Source organism: Lithobates pipiens, unplaced genomic scaffold, assembly GCF_037356315.1.
Source record: "Lithobates pipiens isolate NorthernLeopardFrog02 unplaced genomic scaffold, aLitPip1_a1.2 Scaffold_30, whole genome shotgun sequence".
In the NCBI taxonomy this organism is placed as follows: domain Eukaryota; kingdom Metazoa; phylum Chordata; class Amphibia; order Anura; family Ranidae; genus Lithobates; species Lithobates pipiens.
In genome coordinates this window covers 49,237,840-49,260,972 of record NW_027507791.1, presented here as the reverse complement: position 1 = coordinate 49,260,972, position 23,133 = coordinate 49,237,840, and the positions used below count along the sequence as shown (strand labels likewise).

The following is a 23,133-nucleotide window of genomic DNA, read 5'->3' as shown; positions in this document are numbered from 1 at the left end:
ACATGCTAGGCAACATTTGTTGGCGGAAAAGTTAAGACCATGCTAGGCAACATTTGTTGGTGGAAAAGTTGAGAACATGCTAGCCAACATTTGTTGGCGGAAAGTCCGACAACAATTGTCCGATGGAGCTTACAAATAGCCTGACATCCAACATTTCCCGTGTACAAGCCTTTAGCCTGATATACTGTAGATGTCAGAGAACATTCTCTAGAAAATAAGTCTGCAGGGAATCTCTCAATGTTGTATTTTAATCAAATTTTTATCCCTTATCAGGAGTGTTAAATGTTGAGCTGCATCGAGAGAGAAGACGTGTGATTGGCACAGAAGGAGGAGGTGTCGCTCTACCTGACGATTACACTGACATCACTACTGTCAGCTGGAAGACTGGATATTATGACTACAACTTTGAACATCCAGGTAAATTATACCTTGTTTTTTTGCAGGACAAATTGGACTTTTATTTGTAGGTAAATGGTAATGGACATTGCATGATTTATTTTTATTATCAATGGAAAACTGTCCCAAATCACTTTTTTTTTATTTAGCTGTATATTTCTTAATATTCTCATAACCTACCACCAAAGAACAACCCAAAATAAATTCTCCTGCTCTTGACGATCACATCAATACCACATACTCTATATTACCAAAAGCATTGGGATGCCTGCCTTTAGACGCATCCCAGTCCTTAGGGTTCAATATTGGGTTGGCCCAACCTTCGCAGCTATAACAGCTTCAACTCTTCTGGGAAGGCCGTCCACAAGGTTCAGGAGGGTGTCTATGGGAATGTTTGACCATTCTTCCAAGAAGACCATTTGTGAGGTCAGGCTGGACAAGAAGGCTTGGCTCGCAGTCTTCGCTCTAATTCATCCCAAAAGTATTCTATCTGGTTGAGGTCTGGACTCTGTGCAGGTCAGTCAAGTTCCTTCACCCCAAACTCGCTCATTTGTACCTATAGGTAAGCCTTATTATAGGTTTACCTATAGGTAGAGTAAATAAAAATAAAGAAATGGTTTGGAGGGCCATTTCTTCACAGCGCATGTGCCGATGACATCATTGGCACAGTACAGAGTAAATATCTCCTAAATGGTGCACGTTTAGGAGATATTTACTGTACCTATAGGTTAGCCTTATTATAGGTTTACCCATAGCTACAAATTGAAAATGGAGGTTTACAACCACTTTAAGACACCAGTATACCAAGAAATTTTGGACAATTTCATGCACACAACTTTGTAGGAACAGTTTGGGGATGGCCCCTTCCTGTTCCAACATGACTACACTCCAGTGCACAAAGCAAGGTCCAAAGAAACATGGATGAGCGAGTTTGGGGTGAAGGAATTTGACTGACCTGCACAGAGTCCAGACCTCAACCCAATAGAATACCTTTGGGATGAATTAGAGCGAAGACTGCGAGCCAGCCCTTCTTGTCCAGCCTGACCTCACAAATGGTCTTCTTGGAAGAATGGTCAAACATTCCCATAGACACACTCCTAAACCTTGTGGACGGCCTTCCCAGAAGAGTTGAAGCTGTTATAGCTGCAAAGAGTGGGCCAACTCAATATTGAATCCTTGCACATTCCGACAACAAAATCCATGGGATTTTTTCCGACGGATGTTGGCTCAAACTTGTCTTGCATACACACGGTCACACAAAGTTGGTCTGAAATTCCAAATGTCAAGAACGTGGTGACGTACGACGAGCCGAGAAAAATGAACTTCAATAGCCAGTGCTGCTCTTCTGCTTGATTCCGTGGCACTTTGTGTAAACACGATCGGAAATTTACGCAAATGGATTTTGTTGTCGGAAAATTTGAGAACCAACGGAAATTCCGATGGAAACTGTCCGATGGAGCCTACACGGTCAGAATTTCTGACAAGCTCAGATTGCACATTTTCCGTTGGAAAGTCAGATTGTGTGCATAAGACTGGGATGCCATTAAAGTTCATGTGGGTGTAAAGGCAGGTGTCCCAATCCCTTTGGTAATATAGTGTATGCGGTATTGATATGATCGTCAGGAGCAGAAGATATGTTATATGATATGTTATGCAGTGTATATGTGCATTTTGATTTTTTTTTTTTTCTTGCCCTACCTAAAAAAAATTTTTAAAAATCCTGCTCAAAGTATACTGACTCTGACCTTTGATCCTTACCCAAACACTATCCCTGGTCCTGACCTAGATCGAACGTAATGTCGTCATCAGTTACGGTCTGGAGGCACATCGGCTCTAGCTATCCTAGCACAACTATTCACAAATCCCAAAAGGGCCTCCCGGCCCTTTAAGGGGTTCAGGGTGACGGGAGTCGGCGGGGTTTATGATCATGTGACCTCCGTGATTGAGAGCTTTCCATTAGCCAGCGGTAACCGTGCCGTGCAGGGCGTGTGTTCTTGGTGTAGCTGTTTTTGCAATATTGCACACAAATTCGTGACCCCTCTGCACCAAGGCCCACCCACCGTGAGGCCGCATATTTGCGTTTGGCCGGGGCCAAGAGGTTATGCAGTAGAAACTGGCAAACAAGTATCCTTAATGTATGTAACCATAATGCTCCACACTAAAATATATAAAAACTGTGATCTCTTAAGGGGCCATGCCACCTTAGGCTAGGCTCACATGTATGCAGGTTGCGCTTGATATTGCAATTTTATGGTGCATTTTGTGGTGCATTTTTTGTTTTGTTTTTTTTTTGTTTTTCATTTTTTGGCTAATAGGAAAGCATGATAGTTCTGTTCATGTTGTGTGAGTTTGATGTGACTTTACACTCTCTGGCACTCAAGTAGCAATCATGCAGGATTTATGTGATGCCGCGTACACGCGCTTGGACTATCCGGCGGACTTAGCAGCGGAGGTCCGCCAGACTTTCCGAACGAGCAGACTTGCCCACACACGCCCACAGACGACTGGACAATCTGCCGGACTTTTGGTCCGCTCATTTGAAAAGTCCGGCGGACTTATTAAAGGGGGCTCCCGGATTGTGATAAGCCCCCCGCCCGCAGACCCCGATAACCAACGGCCAGGGTTGTCGAGAAGAGGCCCTTGTCCTCATCAACATGGGGACAAGGTGATATGGGGTGGGGGGCCCATGTTGAGGGCACGTCGCCTGGTACGGTTCGGGGGGGGGGGGGGTGAATGCTCTTCCCCAACCCCTTTCCTGACCGGCTGGGCTGCGTGCTCGGATAAGGGTATGGTATGGACTTTGGGGGGCCCCCACGCTGTTTTTTTAGCATAGGGGTTCCGCTTCAAATCCATACCAGGCGACGGGGCTCGCGAGGTGTCAATCTCACTGATGGAGGCGACGACATTGACTTCCTTCGCTAGTCCCGTCTACCTGGAGTCACGTTCAACGGACTTTACTCCGTGTGTGGGCAAGTCCGTTCATTTGAAAATTCCGGCGGTCTAGCACACAGACAGGCGGATTGAGTCAAGACTTCTTTCTAAGTCCGCCGGACTTTTGGGAAGAAAAATTCAGCCGGAGCCCAAACACAGGCTAATTGTCCGGCGGAGTTAGGGCTAGCGGTAATCATTAGGGTTAGGACTTGAGTTAGGGTTAGCAGTTATTGTTTGGGTTAGGGATCTAACCATAACAATTACCGCTAACCCTAAAAATGACTGCCAACTCGAACCATAACAATTAACCTTAACCCATAAACCCAGACCCCAACCCTAGCCCTTAACCCTAACATTTAAGCCTAACCCTAGCTCTTAAACCAGACCCTAACCCTTAACCCTAACATTCAACCGAACAAGAAGAAAAGGTGTACTGCAACAGTAAACCTAGGTCGGACTTTGAAGGCATAGGAAACAAAAAGAGGTATGAGAATAAACACTATTTATGGAAAAATCCACAACATGAATAGAACAGTACAGAAAAATTAAAAATCATGTGTACTGATACATAATGGGCAGTGAGCCCTTGTGTATCTACGCATTTCATCATTAGGCTTCTTCAGGATGCAGTCAAGGTTCTACAGATAGCAAATAAAGAGAACGGACCTCACTGTCTAAAAATAGAACGGGAAATAACCATAATGCAGGTAGCTATATATATATATATATATATATATATATATATATCATTCAACCCTAACCCTAGCCCTTAACCCAGGCCCTAACCTTTAACCCTAACATTCAACCCTAGCCTTTAGCCCTAACATCTAACCCTAGCCCTTAAAGAGGGAGTCCCGCTGATTTTTGTTTTTAAAACGTCAGCAGCTACAAATACTTTGTTTTTTTTTGGGGGGGGGGGGGGGGGTTAACAAACGCTTTAAGTAACTTTTAAGCTTATTTCTACTAATTACAGACCATAGGTTGCTATCCAGGCCTTGCGAGATCATGTACAATAACGTAATTGGAGCCAAACTGCGGCGGCTGGTCCGCAAGCGGTTAATCTTATATAAAAAAAATGTTTACAAAACATCAAATGACAGATGTTGGCATAAAAAGAGATCAATAAAAAAGTATAAGCAATATGGGAAGTATGTATAGAAATTCCTACGCGTTTCAACCTAGTGTCTATGTTATAGTCATCATTGACCATTATTGTATTTTCATTTCCTTTTTTTTTTTTCCACATTTGTTTATATCTATCGATATGAAATATATATTTCACCATCACAGTGATGTATACTAGCGATTACACTTTTTTTATCTAACCTTACTAGATAGACGCAAGCAAAACAAGCATGCTCCCTGTGTGCCTGCAGCAGCTTCAGCTTGGTTTGCAGTTATGATGCATCTAGAAAATTGAAATGCAAAGAATCCTTCTTATCATGTTGTAGCTAAATGTAGTTTTTGTTCCATATCAGCAATGTTTGAAGCCAATCAATGTGGAGAAGAAAGCAGACATGTATTTAGTGTACTGGGAGAAGATGTCACTCTACCTGCTGGTTACGGTGCCAACACTGCCATCATCTGGGTGAAATTGGATGATCGGTTGGATAAAACGGCTATTGCAGAGACAGAGCCAGGCAAACCTATTCTAATTAAAAAAGATGGGTATAATGGACGGCTAAAGGCTGCAGCTGACGGATCCCTAATTATAATCAATGTAACTCGATTCCAAAGTGGGCATTATGGAGCATTTATAGAAAGACAGCAATCACTGCAATGCGTGCAGGATTATCACCTCTTCGTTTACTGTAAGTTACTGATTTTATTAAAACAATATATTATCATAACTCCCGAAAGGAACTCGGTGTCTGTGTGAGGGAAGGAGAGCTGTTAACTGGCAAAGCAAAGATCTGTTATGTTTACATCTGTGAGCGCTTGTGACTGGCCACAGCGATCACTTGGTACAGGGCCGCTGTTATTGGCCCTTTACCCTGGTCTGTGATGTGCTGTGTCCAAGGCACACAGCGGTCACAGAGAGATCCCAAGGCATTCAGGGATGCCCTCCCAGTCTACAATCCTTACATGCGGTAGCTACATTGGTTTTCTATTTTTCAAAGCTAAGGACATTTTCAGCAAGTACAGAGAATATCTTGATGCTACCAGAAGTGTTGTGTCCTTGTCACTTCCTATGTTTTGTACACTTCCAATTGCCCCCCCCCCCCCGGTGTAACAGAGATTAACCACTTGCTTACTGGGCACATAAACCCCCCTCCTATCCAGACCAATTTTCAGCTTTCTTTTCCCCCAAATAGAGCTTTCTTTTGGTGATATTTGATCACCTCTGCGATTTTTATTTTTTGTTAAAAAAATGTAAAACGACCAAATTTTTTTTTATTTCGTTATAAAATTTTAAAACGGGTAATTTTTGTCCGTCATTGATGTACGCTGATGAGGCGGCACTGATGGGCACTGATGGGTGGCAGTGATGGGCACTGATCGGTTACAATGATAGGCAGCAATTCTAGTTGGCGCTGATTTGCACCACTGGTGGGCATTGATAGGTGGCATACAGGAGGCATATATGCCTCTTCCTTTTCGGGACTGATGTCCCTTTAATATGAGCCGGTGATCGGCTTTTTTTTCTCCTTCGATGTCAGCGTGAGGAGAAAAAAAAGAACAATCCCGAGCTTTGGTTTTGATCATGTGATCAGCTGTCATTAGCTGACAGCTGATCACATGGTAAGGGGCCAGGAACGGATCGGTAATCACCCGAGTCTCAGTGACTCAGTGATCACAGCGGAAGGAAATTCTGCATCCTTGCCGCTCTTACAGTAAAGAACCCTCTACATAGTTTAAGGTTAAACCTCTTTTCTTCTAATTCAACAGTCTTTAACAGTTCCTAACACCAAACATAACAGTTCCTTCACTTTCACTACAACTTCTCCTTGTAGTTCTTCAGCCCACTGACATACTTGCCAACTGTCCCGAATTTCCCAGGACATTCCCGGCTTTTAGACCTGTGTCCCGGTCTTACCGTTTCCCGGGAAATGTCACAGAAAATCAGAGTTCTCCCAATTTTTTAAAATCTATTTTTTCCCCACTGTTGCCACCGTTCCGCGGCCAGCACTGGTTAATTCTGTCTCCATCGCGGCCATTTTTACCGAAGTCCAGCTCATGATGAAGAAACAACAGGCGGAACCCGGGTGGCAATGAATACGGCTGCCAATAGAAATGGAGCTCCATTTCTATTGGCAGCCGCTTACATTGCCACCCAGGCTCCGCCTCTTGGTTCTTCCCCTTCGGTATCCAAGAGCTGGTCTCCTGTGATGGAAAGTCCTGATTCCCGTTGTTTCATCAGATTAGGCGACCCATCAGAATGTGTAACAGAAGTGACGTTTCGTCGCCGCCATCTTGCTACACCCCGCACTTCTCCACAGTAAAGATACACTGAGAAAGGGGCAAGCGGATATCTTGTGACACCCACCGGAGTTTTGCATTTTACACTTTTTTTTTTTAACAGTAAACCGAGTTTATATAGAGAAATACAGTACTTAGAACTCCGTCTGACTGTTTAGATGTTGAATTTTAAAATCAGCGAACTTCTGTCTGCCTACTGAAGAAGCCCAATCATGTGCGCCCCCTACCCGGAAATGCAAAATCACGTATACATACGTGATTCTGCACAGAATGGCCGCCCTGTAGCAGTAAACTTGCTATAGGGCAGTCTGAAACTAGTTAAGCCAACCTGGAAACATTGCAGAGAACTTCTTAAGCTAGTCAACAGACTTCTCTCTCTCTCTGTACAATTTTCATAGACTTCCATAAATCCTCTTCAAGAGAGTCACCAGGCCCCTGTGAAAAAATAAAAAAAAAAAAAAACAGCCTTCATCCTGACTTACTACAGCAAGTTACTCTTCCTGGACCTCATTCTTTGCACAGCTTCCCCATGGACAGGCAGGACAGCCTCAAAAGTAGGGTTGCCACCTCATCCCTTTAAACCCATATGAACTACACGGGTTCTGAGGCTAACTGAATGCAGAAAAGGCACCAAGTGAGTTTAATTACCACCTTAATCACCCACAGAACCCGTGTAATTAATATGTGTTCGGGTTTAAAGGGATGAGGTGGCAACTCTACTCAAAAACCACTTCAGGCCTACCACCAAGTCCAGAACACAGAGTAGGTAGGGATCTAACTGGATAGATCAATCCAGAAGCACCTTCCCGAGGAGAGAGCTGGCTGGTCATGTGATCGCAATCTCGGCTCTTAAATGGGGTATTTACAGCATTTATATTTATAAATCATTCACAATAGGAGGCAGTGCTGATAGTGCATACAGGTTAGTGTTATGAGAGCAGCAGGAGGGGGGAGGGGCGGCTCACACATAGACAGAGAGGGGAGGGGGAGGAGGACACAGGAGCAGAGAGGAGATCAGATAGCAGGCTGCTGATGACAGAGGCACGTAAACTGACCACAGTGTCTGGTCTCAGCAGCCATGATACACTGTGGTCAGTTCACAGAGGGGTGGGGAGAAACTGGCAGGATCAGCCAGGTTTTTTAGGTGTTACATGGGGCCAAATGACACAGGACAAGCACTGTGTCATATAACATGCTTTAAAGGAGCAGGATCCTTTTTTTTCATTTTTTTTTGGGGGGGGGGGGGTGAACAAACACTTTCAGTAACTTATAAGCTTATTTCTAATAATTACAGACCATAGGTTGCTATCCAGGTGTCGCGAGATCACGTACAATAACATGATTTCGAGCAGTGGAGCCAAACTGCGGCGGCTGCTCCGCAAGCGGTTAATCTTATATAAAAATTTTTTTACAAAACATCAAATGACAGATGTTGGCATAAAAAGAGATTAATAAAAAAGTATAAGCAATATGGGAAGCATGTATAGCAATCCCTACGCGTTTCAACCTAGTGGCTATGTTATAGTCATCATTGACCATTATTGTATTTTCATTTCCTTTTTTTTTTTTCCACATTTGTTTATATCTATCGATATGAAATATATTTCACCATCACAGTGATGTATAGTCACAAGCGCTACACTTTTTTTATCTAACCTTACTAGATAGACGCAAGCAAAACAAGCATGCTCCCTGTGTGCCTGCAGCAGCTTCAGCTTGGTTTGCAGTTATGATGCATCTAGAAAATTGAAATGCAAGAATCTTTCTTATCATGTTGTAGCTAAATGTAGTTTTTGTTCCATATCAGCAATGTTTGAAGCCAATCAATGTGGAGAAGAAAGCAGACATGTATTTAGTGTACCGGGAGAAGATGTCACTCTACCTGCTGGTTACGGTGCCAACACTGCCATCATCTGGGTGAAATTGGATGATTGGTTGGATAAAACGGCTATTGCAGAGACAGAGCCAGGCAAACCTGTTCTAATTAAAAAAGATCGGTATAATGGACGGCTAAAGGCTGCAGCTGACGGATCCCTAATTATAACCAATGTAACTGGATTCCAAAGAGGGCATTATGGAGCATTTATAGAAAGACAGCAATCACTGCAATGCGTGCAGGATTATCATCTCTCCTTTTACCGTAAGTTACTGATTTTATTAAAACAATATATTATCATAACTCCCGAAAAGGAACTCGGTGTCTGTGTGAGGGAAGGAGAGCTGGTAACTGGCAAAGCAAAGATCTGTTATGTTTACATCTGTGAGCGCTTGTGACTGGCCACAGCGATCACTTGGTACAGGTCCGCTGTGATTGGCTGCACTGTGTCCAAGGCACACAGCAGTCACAGAGAGATCCCAAGGCATTTAGGGGTGCCCTCCCAGTCTAATATCCTTAGATGCGGTAGCTGCATTGGTTTTCTATTTTTCAAAGCTAAGGACATTTTCAGCAAGTACGGAGAATATCTTGATGCTGCCAGAAGTGTTGTGTCCTTGTCACTTCCTATGTTCTGCACACTTCCAATTGCCCCCCCCCCGATGTAAGAGAGATTAACCACTTGCTTACTGGGCACATAAACCCCCCTCCTATCCAGACCAATTTTCAGCTTTCTGCGCTGATGCAGTTTGAATGATAATTGCGCGGCCATACAACACTGTACCCAAATAAAATTTTTATCATTTTTTCCCCACTTTCTTTTGGTGGTATTTGATCACCTCTGCGATTTTTTATTTTTTGTTAAAAAAATTTAAAACGACCACATTTTTTTTTTATTTCGTTATAAAATTTTATAAAACGGGTAATTTTTGTCCGTCATTGATGTACACTGATGAGGCGGCACTGATGGGCACTGATGGGTGGCAGTGATGGGCACTGATCGGTTACAATGATAGGCCGCACTTCTAGGTGGCGCTGAGTTGCACCACTGGTGGGCATTGATAGGTGGCACGTGTGGGCGTTGATAGGTGGCACTTGTGGGCATTGATAGGTGGCATACAGGAGGCATATATGCCTCTTCCTTTTTGGGACCGATGTCCCTTTAAGATGAACCGGCGATCAGCTTTTTTTTTTTCTCCTTCGATGTCAGCATGAGGAGAAAAAAAAGAACGATCCCCGAGCTTTTGTTTTGATCATGTGATCAGCTGTCATTGGCTGACAGCTGATCACATGGTAAGGGGCCGGGACCGGATCGATGATCACCCGAGTCTCAGTGACTCGGTGATCACAGCGGAAGGGAATTCTGCATCCTTGCTGCTCTTACAGTAAAGAACCCTCTACATAGTTTAAGGTTAAACCTCTTTTCTTCTAATTCAACAGTCTTTAACAGTTCCTAACACCAAACGTAACAGTTCCTTCACTTTCACTACAACTTCTCCTTGTAGTTCTTCAGCCCACTGACATACTTGCCAACTGTCCCGAATTTCCCAGGACATTCCCGGCTTTTAGACCTGTGTCCCGGTCTTACCGTTTCCTGGGAAATGTCCCAGAAAATTAGAGTTTTCCCGATTTTTTTTAATTTCTTTTTTCCCCACTGTTGCCACCATTCCGCGGCCAGCACTGGTTAATTCTGTCTCCATCGTGGCCATTTTTACCGAAGTCCAGCTCATGATGAATAAACCAGAGGCGGAGCCCAGGTGGCAATGAATACGGCTGCCAATAGAAATGGAGCTCCATTTCTATTGGCAGCCGCTTACATTGCCACCCGGGCTCCGCCTCTTGGTTCTTCCCCTTCGGTATCCAAGAGCTGGTCTCCTCTGATGGAAAGTCCTGATTCCCGTTGTTTCATCAGATTAGGCGACCCATCAGAATGTGTAACGGAAGTGACGTTTCGTCGCCGCCATCTTGCTACACCCCGCACTCCTTCACAGTAAGGATACACTGAGAAAGGGGCAAGCGGATATCTTGTTACACCCACCGGAGTTTTTCATTTTACACTTTTTTTTTTAACAGTAAACCGAGTTTATATAGTGAAATACAGTACTTAGAACTCTGTCTGACTGTTTAGATGTTGAATTTTAAAATCAGTGAACTTCTGTCTGCCTACTGAAGAAGCCCAGTCACGTGTGCCCCCTACCCGGAAGTTCAGAATCACGTATACATACAGGTCTGGTATGGATATTAAGGGGAACCCCACGCCATTAAAAAACAAAAATTGACGTGGGGTCCCCCTAAATATCCATAACAGACCCTTCAGGTCTGGTATGGATTTTAAGGGGAACCCCACGCCATTTTTTTTTTAAATGGCGTGGGGTCCCCCCAAAAATCCATACCAGACCCTTATCCGAGAACGCAACCTGGCAGGCTGCAGGAAAAGGGGGCGACGAGAGAGCACCCCCCTCCTGAACCTTACTAGGCCACATGCCCTCAACATTGGGAGGGTGCTTTGGGGTAGCTTGTTCTTCGACCCGAACATGAAGCCCATCCCTACTGGAAAGTAATTGACACAAATGGGTTTCAAGCAGCCCCAAGTGTACTCAACTTTCAAAATGGACTTTCAGGTTATAAAAAGGCTGCTCAACAAGGGCTATAACAATAAATATGTGCCAGGTCCAGCTTCCAGATAAGTTTCCACCAATTATTGTATCTGCAACTGAAGGTCCATCTTGAAAGATGAGGTCCTGTCAACCTGGGGCTACTTGGAGAGCAGCATTTGCACTTGACCACTTAAATGAAGTTGATCATGAAGTACGGTACAATTGGAATTTATCTACAAAGATATTTGCACTGAGAGTGATTTGTGTTATTTTTATTTTTTTTCCAGTAGTGGTCTTTCATCATTTATTGAAGGGTACATCTCTATAGCTTGCGGTAGAGTAGTGGAGCTGCTGTCACAACACAATGGATAAAAGTTGTTGAAACCGAATAACACTCTCTCTATTCCTCAGATATGCGCAGTATTCCAGCCTGTGGAGAAAAAATTGCTGTATCAGGTATAGAAGGCGGAGAAGTTACTCTACCCATGGTTCAGACGGACATCAGAGAAGTTACGTGGTCAACATTGGTGGATCATATGGATGAAATAAGCCCAGGTACGTGCGAAGTGCTGATGCATAAACATTGTCATGAAGTCTACTGGTTCAATCAGCTGCGGCCAGGGAATATCCCGCCCCGCAGCCACGTGTAATAAAGAGGCAGGGATGCTTGTGACATCATTGACCAAATATGGACTTTCTAAACAAGGTAAGGTGACCAGATATTTAAAATGAAATCCGGGGACATATTTTTATTTTTTTTTATTGGCAAATGGATAACTATTTTATAAGCATATTTTCATCAAATTATATATGCAGTGTATGTGGTACGTGTTTCTGGAATAATTGTATGATATATACGTTATTTCTCACACTTCGACCATGAGATAAAGAAAAAAAGATACTACCAAATGTTAGGAAGATAAGATAAAGAAAAAACTTGGAGGGAGAGATGGGGTAGCAAAATTCAAATCCAATCGGGGCATGGGGCTGCTCCAGACAAGGCTGGTGCTACGTGCAAGGTGCAGGAGGATGCTACGTGCAGGGTGCAGGAGGATGCTACGTGCAGGGTGCAGGAGGATGCTACGTGCAGGGTGCAGGAGGGTGCTACCTGAAGGGTGAAGGAGGACGCTACATGCAGGGTTCAGGAGGATGCTACGTGCAGAGTTCAGGAGGATACTGCCTGCGGGGTGCAGGAGGATGATACGTGCAGGGTGCAGGAGCATGCTACGTGCAGGGTGCAGGAAGATGCTACATGCAGGGTGCAGAAGGATGCTATGTGCAGGTTGCAGGAGGATGTTATGTGCAGGGTTCATGTGGATGCTACGTGCAGGGTGCAGGAGCATGCTATGTATAGGGTGCAGGTGGATGCTACATGCAGGGTTCAGGAGGATGCTACGTGCAGAGTGCAGGTGGATGCTACGTGCAGAGTGCAGGAGGATGCTACGTGCAGGGTTCAGGTGGATGCTACATGCAGGGTGCAGGAGCATGCTATGTGCAGGGTGCAGGAGGATGCTACATGCACCCATGATTAGCAGGGTGCTTTTGGCCAATCATGGCTCAGGGGGACTAAGTCCACGCCCCACACTATATAAGGCTGCTTACACGGCAGCCCTGTGTAGTGTTGTTGGCATGGACGGAGAGAGAGAGAGAGTGTGATTTAGATTAAGCAGGCAGGTTACTCAGTTAGTGGCAGTGTATCTGATATATATACCAGTATATATATATACTCAGCATCCAGTGTAGCCTATATCTACAGTGCATGCCAGGCCGCGTACACACGGGCGGACTGTTCGCCCAACTTTGTTCGTCAAACAGTTTGACAAACAGTCCGCTCAAAATTAGCATGAGCGGACTTGACCACACACGATGAACCAACAGTCCGCTGAAACCGCGCGCGATGACGTGAACGGCACGTACGACGGGACTAGAAAAACGACGTCCTATACACTGCAATGCAACCTTCGGCGTGTAAATCCTTTCTGAGTATGCGCGGAACTTAGTTTGACGAACAAGCCTACACACGAGCGGACTGTCCGCTCAAACCAAGTTTCAGCGGACAGTTTTACGGAAATTCCGAAAAACTTTGTTCGTCAGACTGTCCGCTGAAACTGTCCGCTGAAACTGTCCGCTGAAAGCCCACACACGAGCGGACTGTCCGCTGAAACACTGTTCAGCGGACAAAGTTGGGCGAACAGTCCGCCCGTGTGTACGCGGCCCCATGGTTTACTATTTCTAATATACTTCAGGCAGTGTATTAATATATACAGTATCTCACAAAAGTAAGTACACCCCTCACATTTTTGTAAATATTTTCTTCTATCTTTTCATGTGACAACACTGAAGAAATGACACTTGTCTACAATGTAAAGTAGTGAGTGTACAGCTTGTAAAACAGTGTAAATTTGCCGTCCCCTCAAAATAACTCAACACACAGCCATTAATGTCTAAACCGCTGGCAACAAAAGTGAGGACACCCCTAAGTGAAAATGTCCAACTTAGGTCCAAAGTGTCAATATTTTGTGTGGCCGCCATTATTTTCCAGCACTGCCTTAACCCCCTTGGGCATGGAGTTCACCAGAGCTTCACAGGTTGTGTTGAGTATAAAAGTAACAAAATGTATTGTGCAATAAAAACATTATAACATAAACACATGAAACCAATGATAAAAAAAAAAAAACATATGTAGGGGAAAGGAATGGAAAAACCAGCTAGAGAGAGAAGGGGGGCTCGCAAGTGAATGTCCGACGCGTTTCAATTGCACATATAGTGCGGATCTTCTTCAGAGACCATGCGGCCTTCACCCTCCAAATACTGTGATTCCTAAACATTAAATGATTTCACCGGCAGCTGAAAAAACACTCAAATACTAGGATTGACGTATAAGTCCAGGCCCAATCAAGAGTGCCACTTGATGAAGAATATTGATTTTTTATTTTATTTTTTTAACCGCTTGTACTGCGGCAACATGGCTCGGCTGTGCGAAACGCTGTCATGGTACTTTGGTACCATAGACGGCCACTAGGGGGCACGCGCTCGCCCACGGAGCTGATGGGAGTTGCTGGCGGGCACGATCACCGCCGGGCTCCCGCGATCGCTCGGGGCACGTGGAGAACCGGGATCTGTGTCTGTAAACACACAGTTTCCGGGTTCTCTGAGGGGAGAACAGACAGATCGTCTGTCCATACAGAGTATGAACAGCAATCTGTCATCTCCCCTGCACAGTCCCCTCCCCCCTTCAGTTAGAACACACACTAGGACACACTTAACCCCTTCACTGCCCCCTAGCGATTAACCCCATTCACTGCCAGCGACATTTTTACGGTAACCAATGCAATGTTATAGCATTGATCGCTGTAAAAATGCCAATGGTCCCAAAAATTTGTCAAAATTGTCCGACGTGTCCACCATAATGTCGCAGTCATGATAAAAATCAGATCGCCACCATTACTAGTAAAAAAAATAATAATAATAAAAAAGCCATAAAACGATCCCCTATTTTGTAGATGCTATAACTTTTGCGCAAACCAATCAATATCATTTTTTTTTTTTTTTTACCAAAAATATGTAGAATACGTATCGGCCTAAACTGAGAAAAAAAAATTTGGGGGGATATTTATTATAGGAAAAAGTTAAAAAATGTTGCTTTTTTTTCAAAATTGTCATTCTTTTTTTGTTTATAGCACTAAAAATAAAAACCGCAGAGGTGATCAAATACCACCAACAGAAAAGCTCTATTTGGGGGGAAAAAACGCAGTGCCGAATCGCAAAAAGTGCTCTGGTCAGGAAGGGGGTAAATTCTTCCGGGGTTGAAGTGGTTAAATGACAATTCTTTTTTTCTTTTTATTGCATTTTAGTGTAAATATGAGATTTGAGGTCTTTTTGACCCCCAGATCTCATATTTAAGAGGTGCTGTCATGCTTTTTTTCTATTACAAGGGATGTTTACATTTTTTTTTAAATAGTGTAAAAAATAAAAAATAAAAGGTAAAATAAATAAGAAAAAAATGTAAAAATTTTGTAAACGCGCCTCGTCTATGTGAGCAGCGCCCACATATGAAAACGGTGTTCAAACCACATATGTGAGGTATTGCCGCGATCGGTAGAGCGACAGCAATAATTCTAGCCCTGGACCTCCTCTGTAACGCAAAACATGCAACCGGTAGAATTTTTTTAAACGTCGCCTATGGACATTTTTAAGGGTAAAGGTTTGTCGCCATTCCACAAGCGGGCGCAATTTTAAAGCGTGACATGTTGGGTATCAATTTACTCGGCGTAAGATCATCTTTCACAATATAAAATAAAATGGGCGGTCTTATTTTTTAATTAAAAAAAGTGTATTTTTTTTAAAAAAAAGTGCGCTTGTAAGACCGCTGCAAATACGGTGTGACAGAAAGTATTGCAACGATCGCCATTTTATTCTCTAGGGTGTTAGAAAAATATATATAGAATGTTTGGGGGTTCTAAGTAATTTTCTAGCGAAATAAAATGTTTTTAAAGTGGTGTTGCCACCAAAAAAATAAAAAACTGTTTAAAAATCGTAAAAAAAAATAAAAAAAAAATAATTGGAAAAAAAATAAAATTTTACTCACCTCTAAGTACCTGTTGCTAGGGGGTCCCTCATAGTCTGCCTTCTTCCTTGCCCGGTGACATCACTTCCCCTCACGCCGCACAGTCATCTGGGACCTGTCACGTGTCACAAATGACTGTGCGGCGTATCACGGCGCCCTGCGCCGCTCACGCATGCGCAGTGGGTGCCCAGCTGTGAAGCCACAGCTGGGTGCCCACAGTACGAATGACGGCGCCGCAAGCGGAGCAGGGAACGAGGGGGGGGGGCTTCGTTCCCCCCCACCCCCCCCCCCCCCCGCATCGCTGGATCCTGGGACAGGTAAGTGTCCGATTATTAAAAGTCAGCAGTTGCAGTATTTGTAGCTGCTGACTTTTAATTTTTTTTTTTTTTTTTTTAGGGGCACCCCACTTTAACTTGTAAACAAATCTCAGAAAGAGGTCCTGTCCTTAAGTGGTTAAGGACCTACATTTCTACATTGACATTTCTTTACTTTTAAATGTTTTTATAGTTTCTAAGACACAAACATGATTTATTCATTCTCGGAAATCGAGGCTAACATGAAAATTAAACCATTTAGAGACTTTGCATAAGGAAGAACTCACAAACAAACGGCTGAAAGTTACACCTCATGGTGACCTCATTCTAACTAAACTGACCAGAGAGGACTCGGGATCGTATGTGGGACATTTTGAGAGAAGGAATTACTTTTGTATACAGCTCTATGACCTCACAGTGAACAGTAAGTAAGCATTAAAATTTCATCTCGTCCATTTTCTCTGGATTTTAAAATGTATCAATATTAGATGTGCAATTCGTTTTCGGATGAAATTCTGCGTAATTCTGTCATTTGGAAGCCTGCGAATGAACGAAAGACTTTTATTGACGAAAAGAAAGAATGAAAATCCGAAAAGAACGAGAATACAAAAAATCTGAAAGAACAAAAAACGATTCAGTTTAATGAATTGATTACATTCAGATAATTTCGCTTTTCGTATTTCCTATACTATACTATAATTTGCCTGAAACCACAGTTGGGTTTCAGGACTATTGCTCCAAATTTCTGGTTTCAGTACCAGTCCAGCTGGGTTGCACTGGGTTCTCCTTGACCGCAGGTGTCGCTGTTGCCGCCGGCAAGAGTAGAAACGCAGTCTAGCTGGGTGCATTGAATGTCACTATTCTCTCAGAACCAGCACCGTGGGAGTTTTTTCCTGCTGTGTATTCGGGGGGGGGGGGGGGTGGTATTTAAGGTACCGACGCCACATTGGCGGGGTTCTTGTGTAATTATTTTCTGTCTGTTCAGTTCTGGTGTGCGCTTGTAAGACCGCTACAAATACGGTGTGACAGAAAGTATTGCAACGATCGCCATTTTATTCTCTAGGGTGTTAGAAAAAAAATATGTACAATGTTTGGGGGTTCTAAGTAATTTTCTCGGAACCAGCCCAGTGGGAGTTTTTTCCTGCTGTGCATTCTGGGGGGGGGGTGGTATTTAAGGTACCGACGCCACGTTGGCAGGGTTTTTGTGTGATTATTTTCTGTCTGTTTGGTTCTGGTGGTCCTCCTGACCCAGCCCCATGGCCCTCCTGGCCCGGGGTGCGGAACCATGTATCCTAAGTCTCGGATGCCGGCTAGCCCGAGGCGACGCAACTGAGAGTACAGTCCCGAGTGGATTTCGGGGCCTACTGATCCAAGGGTGGTCCGGTGCCGTCTCATCTGAAGGGAGAGGCCCAGCAACTTAAGAACCCCAGGGGAGGACTTGTTCAGGAGAAGACCATGGGCAAGGCTGGTTTCTCTGAAGGAACCTGGAGTCTTAGCCCTTGTACACGCGGTCGGAGATTCCGACAACCAAATCCGTCTGAGTAATTCCGACGGATTAATTCTGGAAGAGGTCCGCAAGTGATGTTGCATACACACGGTCGGACTAAGTTGTCGGAAAATCCGATTGTACATAACGTGAAGACGTTACAACGGGACTACGTTCAGGCTAGTAGCCAATAGCTTTGGTCTAGGAATTTGATCTGAGCATGCGTGGCACTTTGTCCCTCGGAGTAGGCTACACATGATCGGAGTATGTCCGATCAGAGCATTTTGTCGGAAAATTTTACCGGCAAGTTGGAAAACTTGGTCCGTCCGATATTCCGACGGAAACAGTCCGATGCAGACCACACACAGTCGGAATATCCGACAAAACGATCCGATAGGACACATTCCGACGGAATCTCCGACCGTGTGTACAAGGGCTGAGTTGAAAGACGCAACCTGGATCAACACTCATACGGTATCGCCGTATCGGCTGAGAGAACCTGGTACCGTTAAAGCTTAAGTGTATCTCACAAGTCTGTGGAAGAGACTTTGTCGAGCACCCCACCGGCTGCTAGGCCTAGTGAGAGAGGTCTATCCGGGGGTTGTTAAATCCAGTTGTGAAACGGCCTCTATTCTCTGGATTTTCTCTAAAGATTTCAATTTTTGCAATCCAATTACCTGAACTCATTCCTAATCCTCTACCCTACCCTCTACCAAACGAGGAGGTAAGCCCAAATAAAACCAGCAGCTCCTTCAGGGGTCAATGCTACATAAGGATTGAGAAATTGGAAGCCCCCATGGAGGAGAGGATATGGAGCCGCTGCACCACACTGCCTTGCCAACCCACCAAAGGGGGAAAGTGTCGGACCGACCGCCAAACCGTGTGGCGGAGGTTGTTTATAGAGCCTTTATTTCTTTGAAAATGGGCAAATGTACAGAAACTGGAATAAATATTTTCCCCCATTGTACAGCAGTGGCCGTAAAAGGCATTTATAGGAATTATCCAACATTGATAGCTATGAAGGAACAACAGTCAATCTAGTATTATATATTGTATGTCTCTTTTTAAAAATAAGAATACAATTTGTTTTACAGATTATTCAACATTGAACATAATCCGTCTGGTATTCTCCATCCTACTTGTATTCCTGATCTGTGGAATCTTCATTGATTATATGAGGAGTAGAAAGATCAAGCCAAGCAGAGATGAAGAGTGAAGACCTACCATTGCTGGGATCACACGGGATTCCTCACTCCCGGTATTCTGTTTTCTCCTGTACAAAATCCCAATTTTACTTCCACATTTTAAAGGACAGGTTCACATTTAGTAACATGTTACACCCGTATCTAGGGTGTAATGTATAATTAAGCAGCAGCCCCCCCCCCTTCACGCTCTTAGCCCCCACCTTTACCTTATGACAGCAAGTAAGGTTCCTGTCAACCGAAGCCACTGTCACAATTTAAAAATTGGTACAGCTGTGTGGGGCACTAAGGTCATTGGTGGGCAAAAAATGCCCATTATCTGTGACCACGGGGGCCCACTATGGTTATCAGTGGACAAAAAAAAAATTTGTGTTCAGGGAGGGGGGGGGGGGGGGGATGTGCGACATTGGTGCATAGTTTAAAAAAGGGAACTTTAGTGCTCAGCCAGAAGGAAGGGACGAGGTGCCCAGTGATAGGATAGAGGGACAGTTGTGGTCAGTGGTGGAACAGGAGGGCAGAGGGATAGTGGAGTGCTCTATGGCGAGACAGGGAGCATAGCAGGATGGACAAGGGGCAGTGGGGTGGATAGAGGGGGGTTAGCTACACAGGGGGAAAGGGGTAGTGGGGTGCATAGGGGAACATTGGGCTAGATGCGGTTGTCAGGTGCATGGGGGCAGTAGAGTGAACTGGAGGGCAGCAGGGTAGACAGGTGGCAGCAGCAACTGGAGGGCATGGTGCACAGGGGGCATTTGGGTGAACTGAGGGGCAGGGGGCAGCAGGATGCACAGTGGGGCAGTAGTGTAAAATGGGGGAAGGGTTGCAGAGGGGGCAGTGTGGTGCGCAGGGTGCATTAGGGTGAGCTGGGACAGCAGGGTGGCAGTAGGGTGACCTGAGGGGCAGCAGGGTGCACAGATGGACAGTAGAGTGAAGTGGGGGGCAGTAAGGTGAACTGGGGGCAGCAGGGTGCACAGGGAGACTGTTGAGTGAACTTGGGGGTAGAGGGGCAGCAAGGGGCACATGGGGAAGGCCGTAGGATGAGCTGGGGACAGTAGGGTGCACAGGTGGGCAGTAGGATGCACAAGGGGACAGTAGGGTGAACTGGGGGGCACCAGGGTGGACAGGGGGAGCCAGTGGTGGGAACTGGGGGCAGCAGGGTGCACAGGTGGACGTTAGAGTGAAGTGGGGGCAGTAGGGTGAACAGGGAGGCATTAGAGTAAACTTGGGGGCAGAGGGGCAGCAGGGTACACATGGGAAAGGCAGTAGGATAAGCTGGGGACAGCAGGATGCACAGGGGGGTAGTAGGATGCACAAGGGGACAGTAGGGTGAACTGGGGGGCAGTGGGGGGTGCACGGGGGCAGCAGAATACACAGGGGGAGGTAGTAGGGTGAACTGGGGGCAGCAGGGAGCACAGGGGGCAGTAGGCTGAACTGGGAGGCAGCAGAGTGTACAGGGGGAGGTAGTAGGGTGAACTGGGGGCAGCAGGGTGCACAGGGAGACAGAAGAGTGATCTTGGGGACAGAGGGGCAGCAGGGGGCACATGGGGAAGGCAGTAGGATGAGCTGTGGACAGTAGGATGCACAGGGGGGCAGTAGTATGCACAAGGGGACAGTAGGGTGAACTGGGGGCAACAGGGTGTACAGGGGGAGGCAGCAGGGTGCACAGGTGGACAGTAGAGTGAATTGGGGGGCAGTAGGGTGAACTGGAGGGCAGCAGGGTAGACAGGGGGCAGCAGCAACTGGAGGGCATGGTGCACAGGGGGCATTTGGGTGAACTGAGGGGCAGGGGGCAGCAGGATGCACAGTGGGGCAGTAGTGTAAAATGGGGGAAGGGTTGCAGAGGGGGCAGTGTGGTGCGCAGGGTGCATTAGGGTGAGCTGGGACAGCAGGGTGGCAGTAGGGTGACCTGAGGGGCAGCAGGGTGCACAGGTGGACAGTAGAGTGAAGTGGGGGCAGTAGGGTGAACTGGGGGCAGCAGGGTGCACAGGGAGACTGTTGAGTGAACTTGGGGGTAGAGGGGCAGCAAGGGGCACATGGGGAAGGCCGTAGGATGAGCTGGGGACAGTAGGGTGCACAGGTGGGCAGTAGGATGCACAAGGGGACAGTAGGGTGAACTGGGGGGCACCAGGGTGGACAGGGGGAGCCAGTGGTGTGAACTGGGGGCAGCAGGGTGCACAGGTGGACGTTAGAGTGAAGTGGGGGCAGTAGGGTGAACAGGGAGGCATTAGAGTAAACTTGGGGGCAGAGGGGCAGCAGGGTACACATGGGAAAGGCAGTAGGATAAGCTGGGGACAGCAGGGTGCACAGGGGGGTAGTAGGATGCACAAGGGGACAGTAGGGTGAACTGGGGGGCAGTGGGGGGTGCACGGGGGCAGCAGAATACACAGGGGGAGGTAGTAGGGTGAACTGGGGGCAGCAGGGTGCACAGGGGGCAGTAGGCTGAACTGGGAGGCAGCAGAGTGTACAGGGGGAGGTAGTAGGGTGAACTGGGGGCAGCAGGGTGCACAGGGAGACAGAAGAGTGATCTTGGGGACAGAGGGGCAGCAGGGGGCACATGGGGAAGGCAGTAGGATGAGCTGTGGACAGTAGGATGCACAAGGGGGCAGTAGTATGCACAAGGGGACAGTAGGGTGAACTGGGGGCAACAGGGTGTACAGGGGAGGCAGCAGGGTGCACAGGTGGACAGTAGAGTGAATTGGGGGGCAGTAGGGTGAACTGGAGGGCAGCAGGGTGCAAAAGAAGGCAGTAGGGTGAACTGGGGGGCAGCAGGGTGAACAGGGAAGGCAGTAGTGGGAACTGGGGGGCCGCAGGGTGCATGGGGGAGGCAGTAGGGTGAACTGGGGGGCAGCAGGGTGCACAGGGAAGGCAGTAGTGTGAACTGGGGGCAGCAGGGCGCACAGGGGGCAGTAGGCTGAACTGGGGGGCAGAAGGTTGCACAGGTGGACAGTAGAGTGAAGTGGGGGGCAGCAGGGTGCACAGGGAGACAGTAGAGTGAACTTGGGGGTAGAGGGGCAGCAAGGGGCGCATGGGGAAGGCTGTAGGATGAGCTGGGGACAGTAGGGTGCACAGGTGGGCAGTAGGATGCACAAGGGGACAGTAGGGTGAACTGGGGGCACCAGGGTGTACAGGGGGAGCCAGTGGTGTGAACTGGGAGCAGCAGGGTGCACAGGTGGACGTTAGAGTGAAGTGGGGGCAGTAGGTTGAACAGGGAGGCATTATAGTAAACTTGGGGGCAGAGGGGCAGCAGGGTACACATGGGAAAGGCAGTAGGATAAGCTGGGGACAGCAGGGTGCACAGGGGGATAGTAGGATGCACAAGGGGACAGTAGGGTGAACTGGGGGGCAGTGGGGGGTGCACGGGGGCAGCAGGATACACAGGGGGAGGTAGTAGGGTGAACTGGAGGCAGCAGGGTGCACAGGGGGCAGTAGGCTGAACTGGGAGGCAGTAGAGTGTACAGGGGGAGGTAGTAGGGTGAACTGGGGGCAGCAGGGTGCACAGGGAGACAGAAGAGTGATCTTGGGGACAGAGGGGCACATGGGGAAGGCAGTAGGATGAGCTGTGGACAGTAGGATGCACAGGGGGGCAGTAGTATGCACAAGGGGACAGTAGGGTGAACTGGGTTGCAACAGGGTGTACAGGGGGAGGCAGCAGGGTGCACAGGTGGACAGTAGAGTGAATTGGGGGGCAGTAGGGTGAACTGGAGGGCAGCAGGGTGCAAAAGGAGGCAGTAGGGTGAACTGGGGGGCAGCAGGGTGCACAGGGAAGGCAGTAGTGGGAACTGGGGGGCAGCAGGGTGCATGGGGGAGGCAGTAGGGTGAACTGGGGGGCAGCAGGGGGCACAGGGAAGGCAGTAGTGTGAACTGGGGGCAACAGGGCGCACAGGGGGCAGTAGGCTGAACTGGGGGGCAGCAGGGTGTACAGTGGGTAGGGGTAGGAAGGGGAGAGTGGTGCTCAGTGAGGGATGAACACTCGGCTCCTGCTGTCCCATTTTGAAGGATGTGGGGAGCGCCCTCTGCTGACTCAGCAGCTGTTGGTCTGTCCCGAGAGAAGCCTGATGTCGATGAGCACTAACATTTTGCAGGATCAGCAGAGAGGACAGAGGTTGGCAACAGCAAATTGAAAAGTTCTGGCAGTTTGTAGTATCAGGACCGGGGCCACAGATGGGGAATACACAATTGATACCAGGCATTGGGGACACCTATAAACAGGGGACACAGCCCAGGACTCTGTCAATGTGGGACATCAGAAGAAAAAGAGGGACTATCCTGGCCAATTCGGGACAGCTGGCAAGTATGTACGGAGCTTCTGAAAAAACATCACAGCACCCTCCCCCAAGAGCCCTGATGCAA

The 23,133-nt window shown here is 46.9% G+C and overlaps 1 protein-coding gene across 1 annotated transcript; it reads left to right on the top strand.

Moving 5' to 3' along the window:
- The first annotated feature begins 272 nt into the window (after positions 1–272).
- Positions 273–19,353, top strand: LOC143942056 (uncharacterized). Its single transcript, XM_077463365.1, has 6 exons — positions 273–417; positions 4,806–5,138; positions 8,555–8,887; positions 11,629–11,772; positions 16,361–16,522; positions 18,679–19,353. The coding sequence occupies exons 2-6, from the start codon at positions 4,808–4,810 to the stop codon at positions 18,798–18,800; spliced, it is 1,092 nt and encodes a 363-aa protein (XP_077319491.1). The 5' UTR covers positions 273–417; positions 4,806–4,807; the 3' UTR covers positions 18,801–19,353.
- Positions 19,354–23,133: the final 3,780 nt, after the last annotated feature.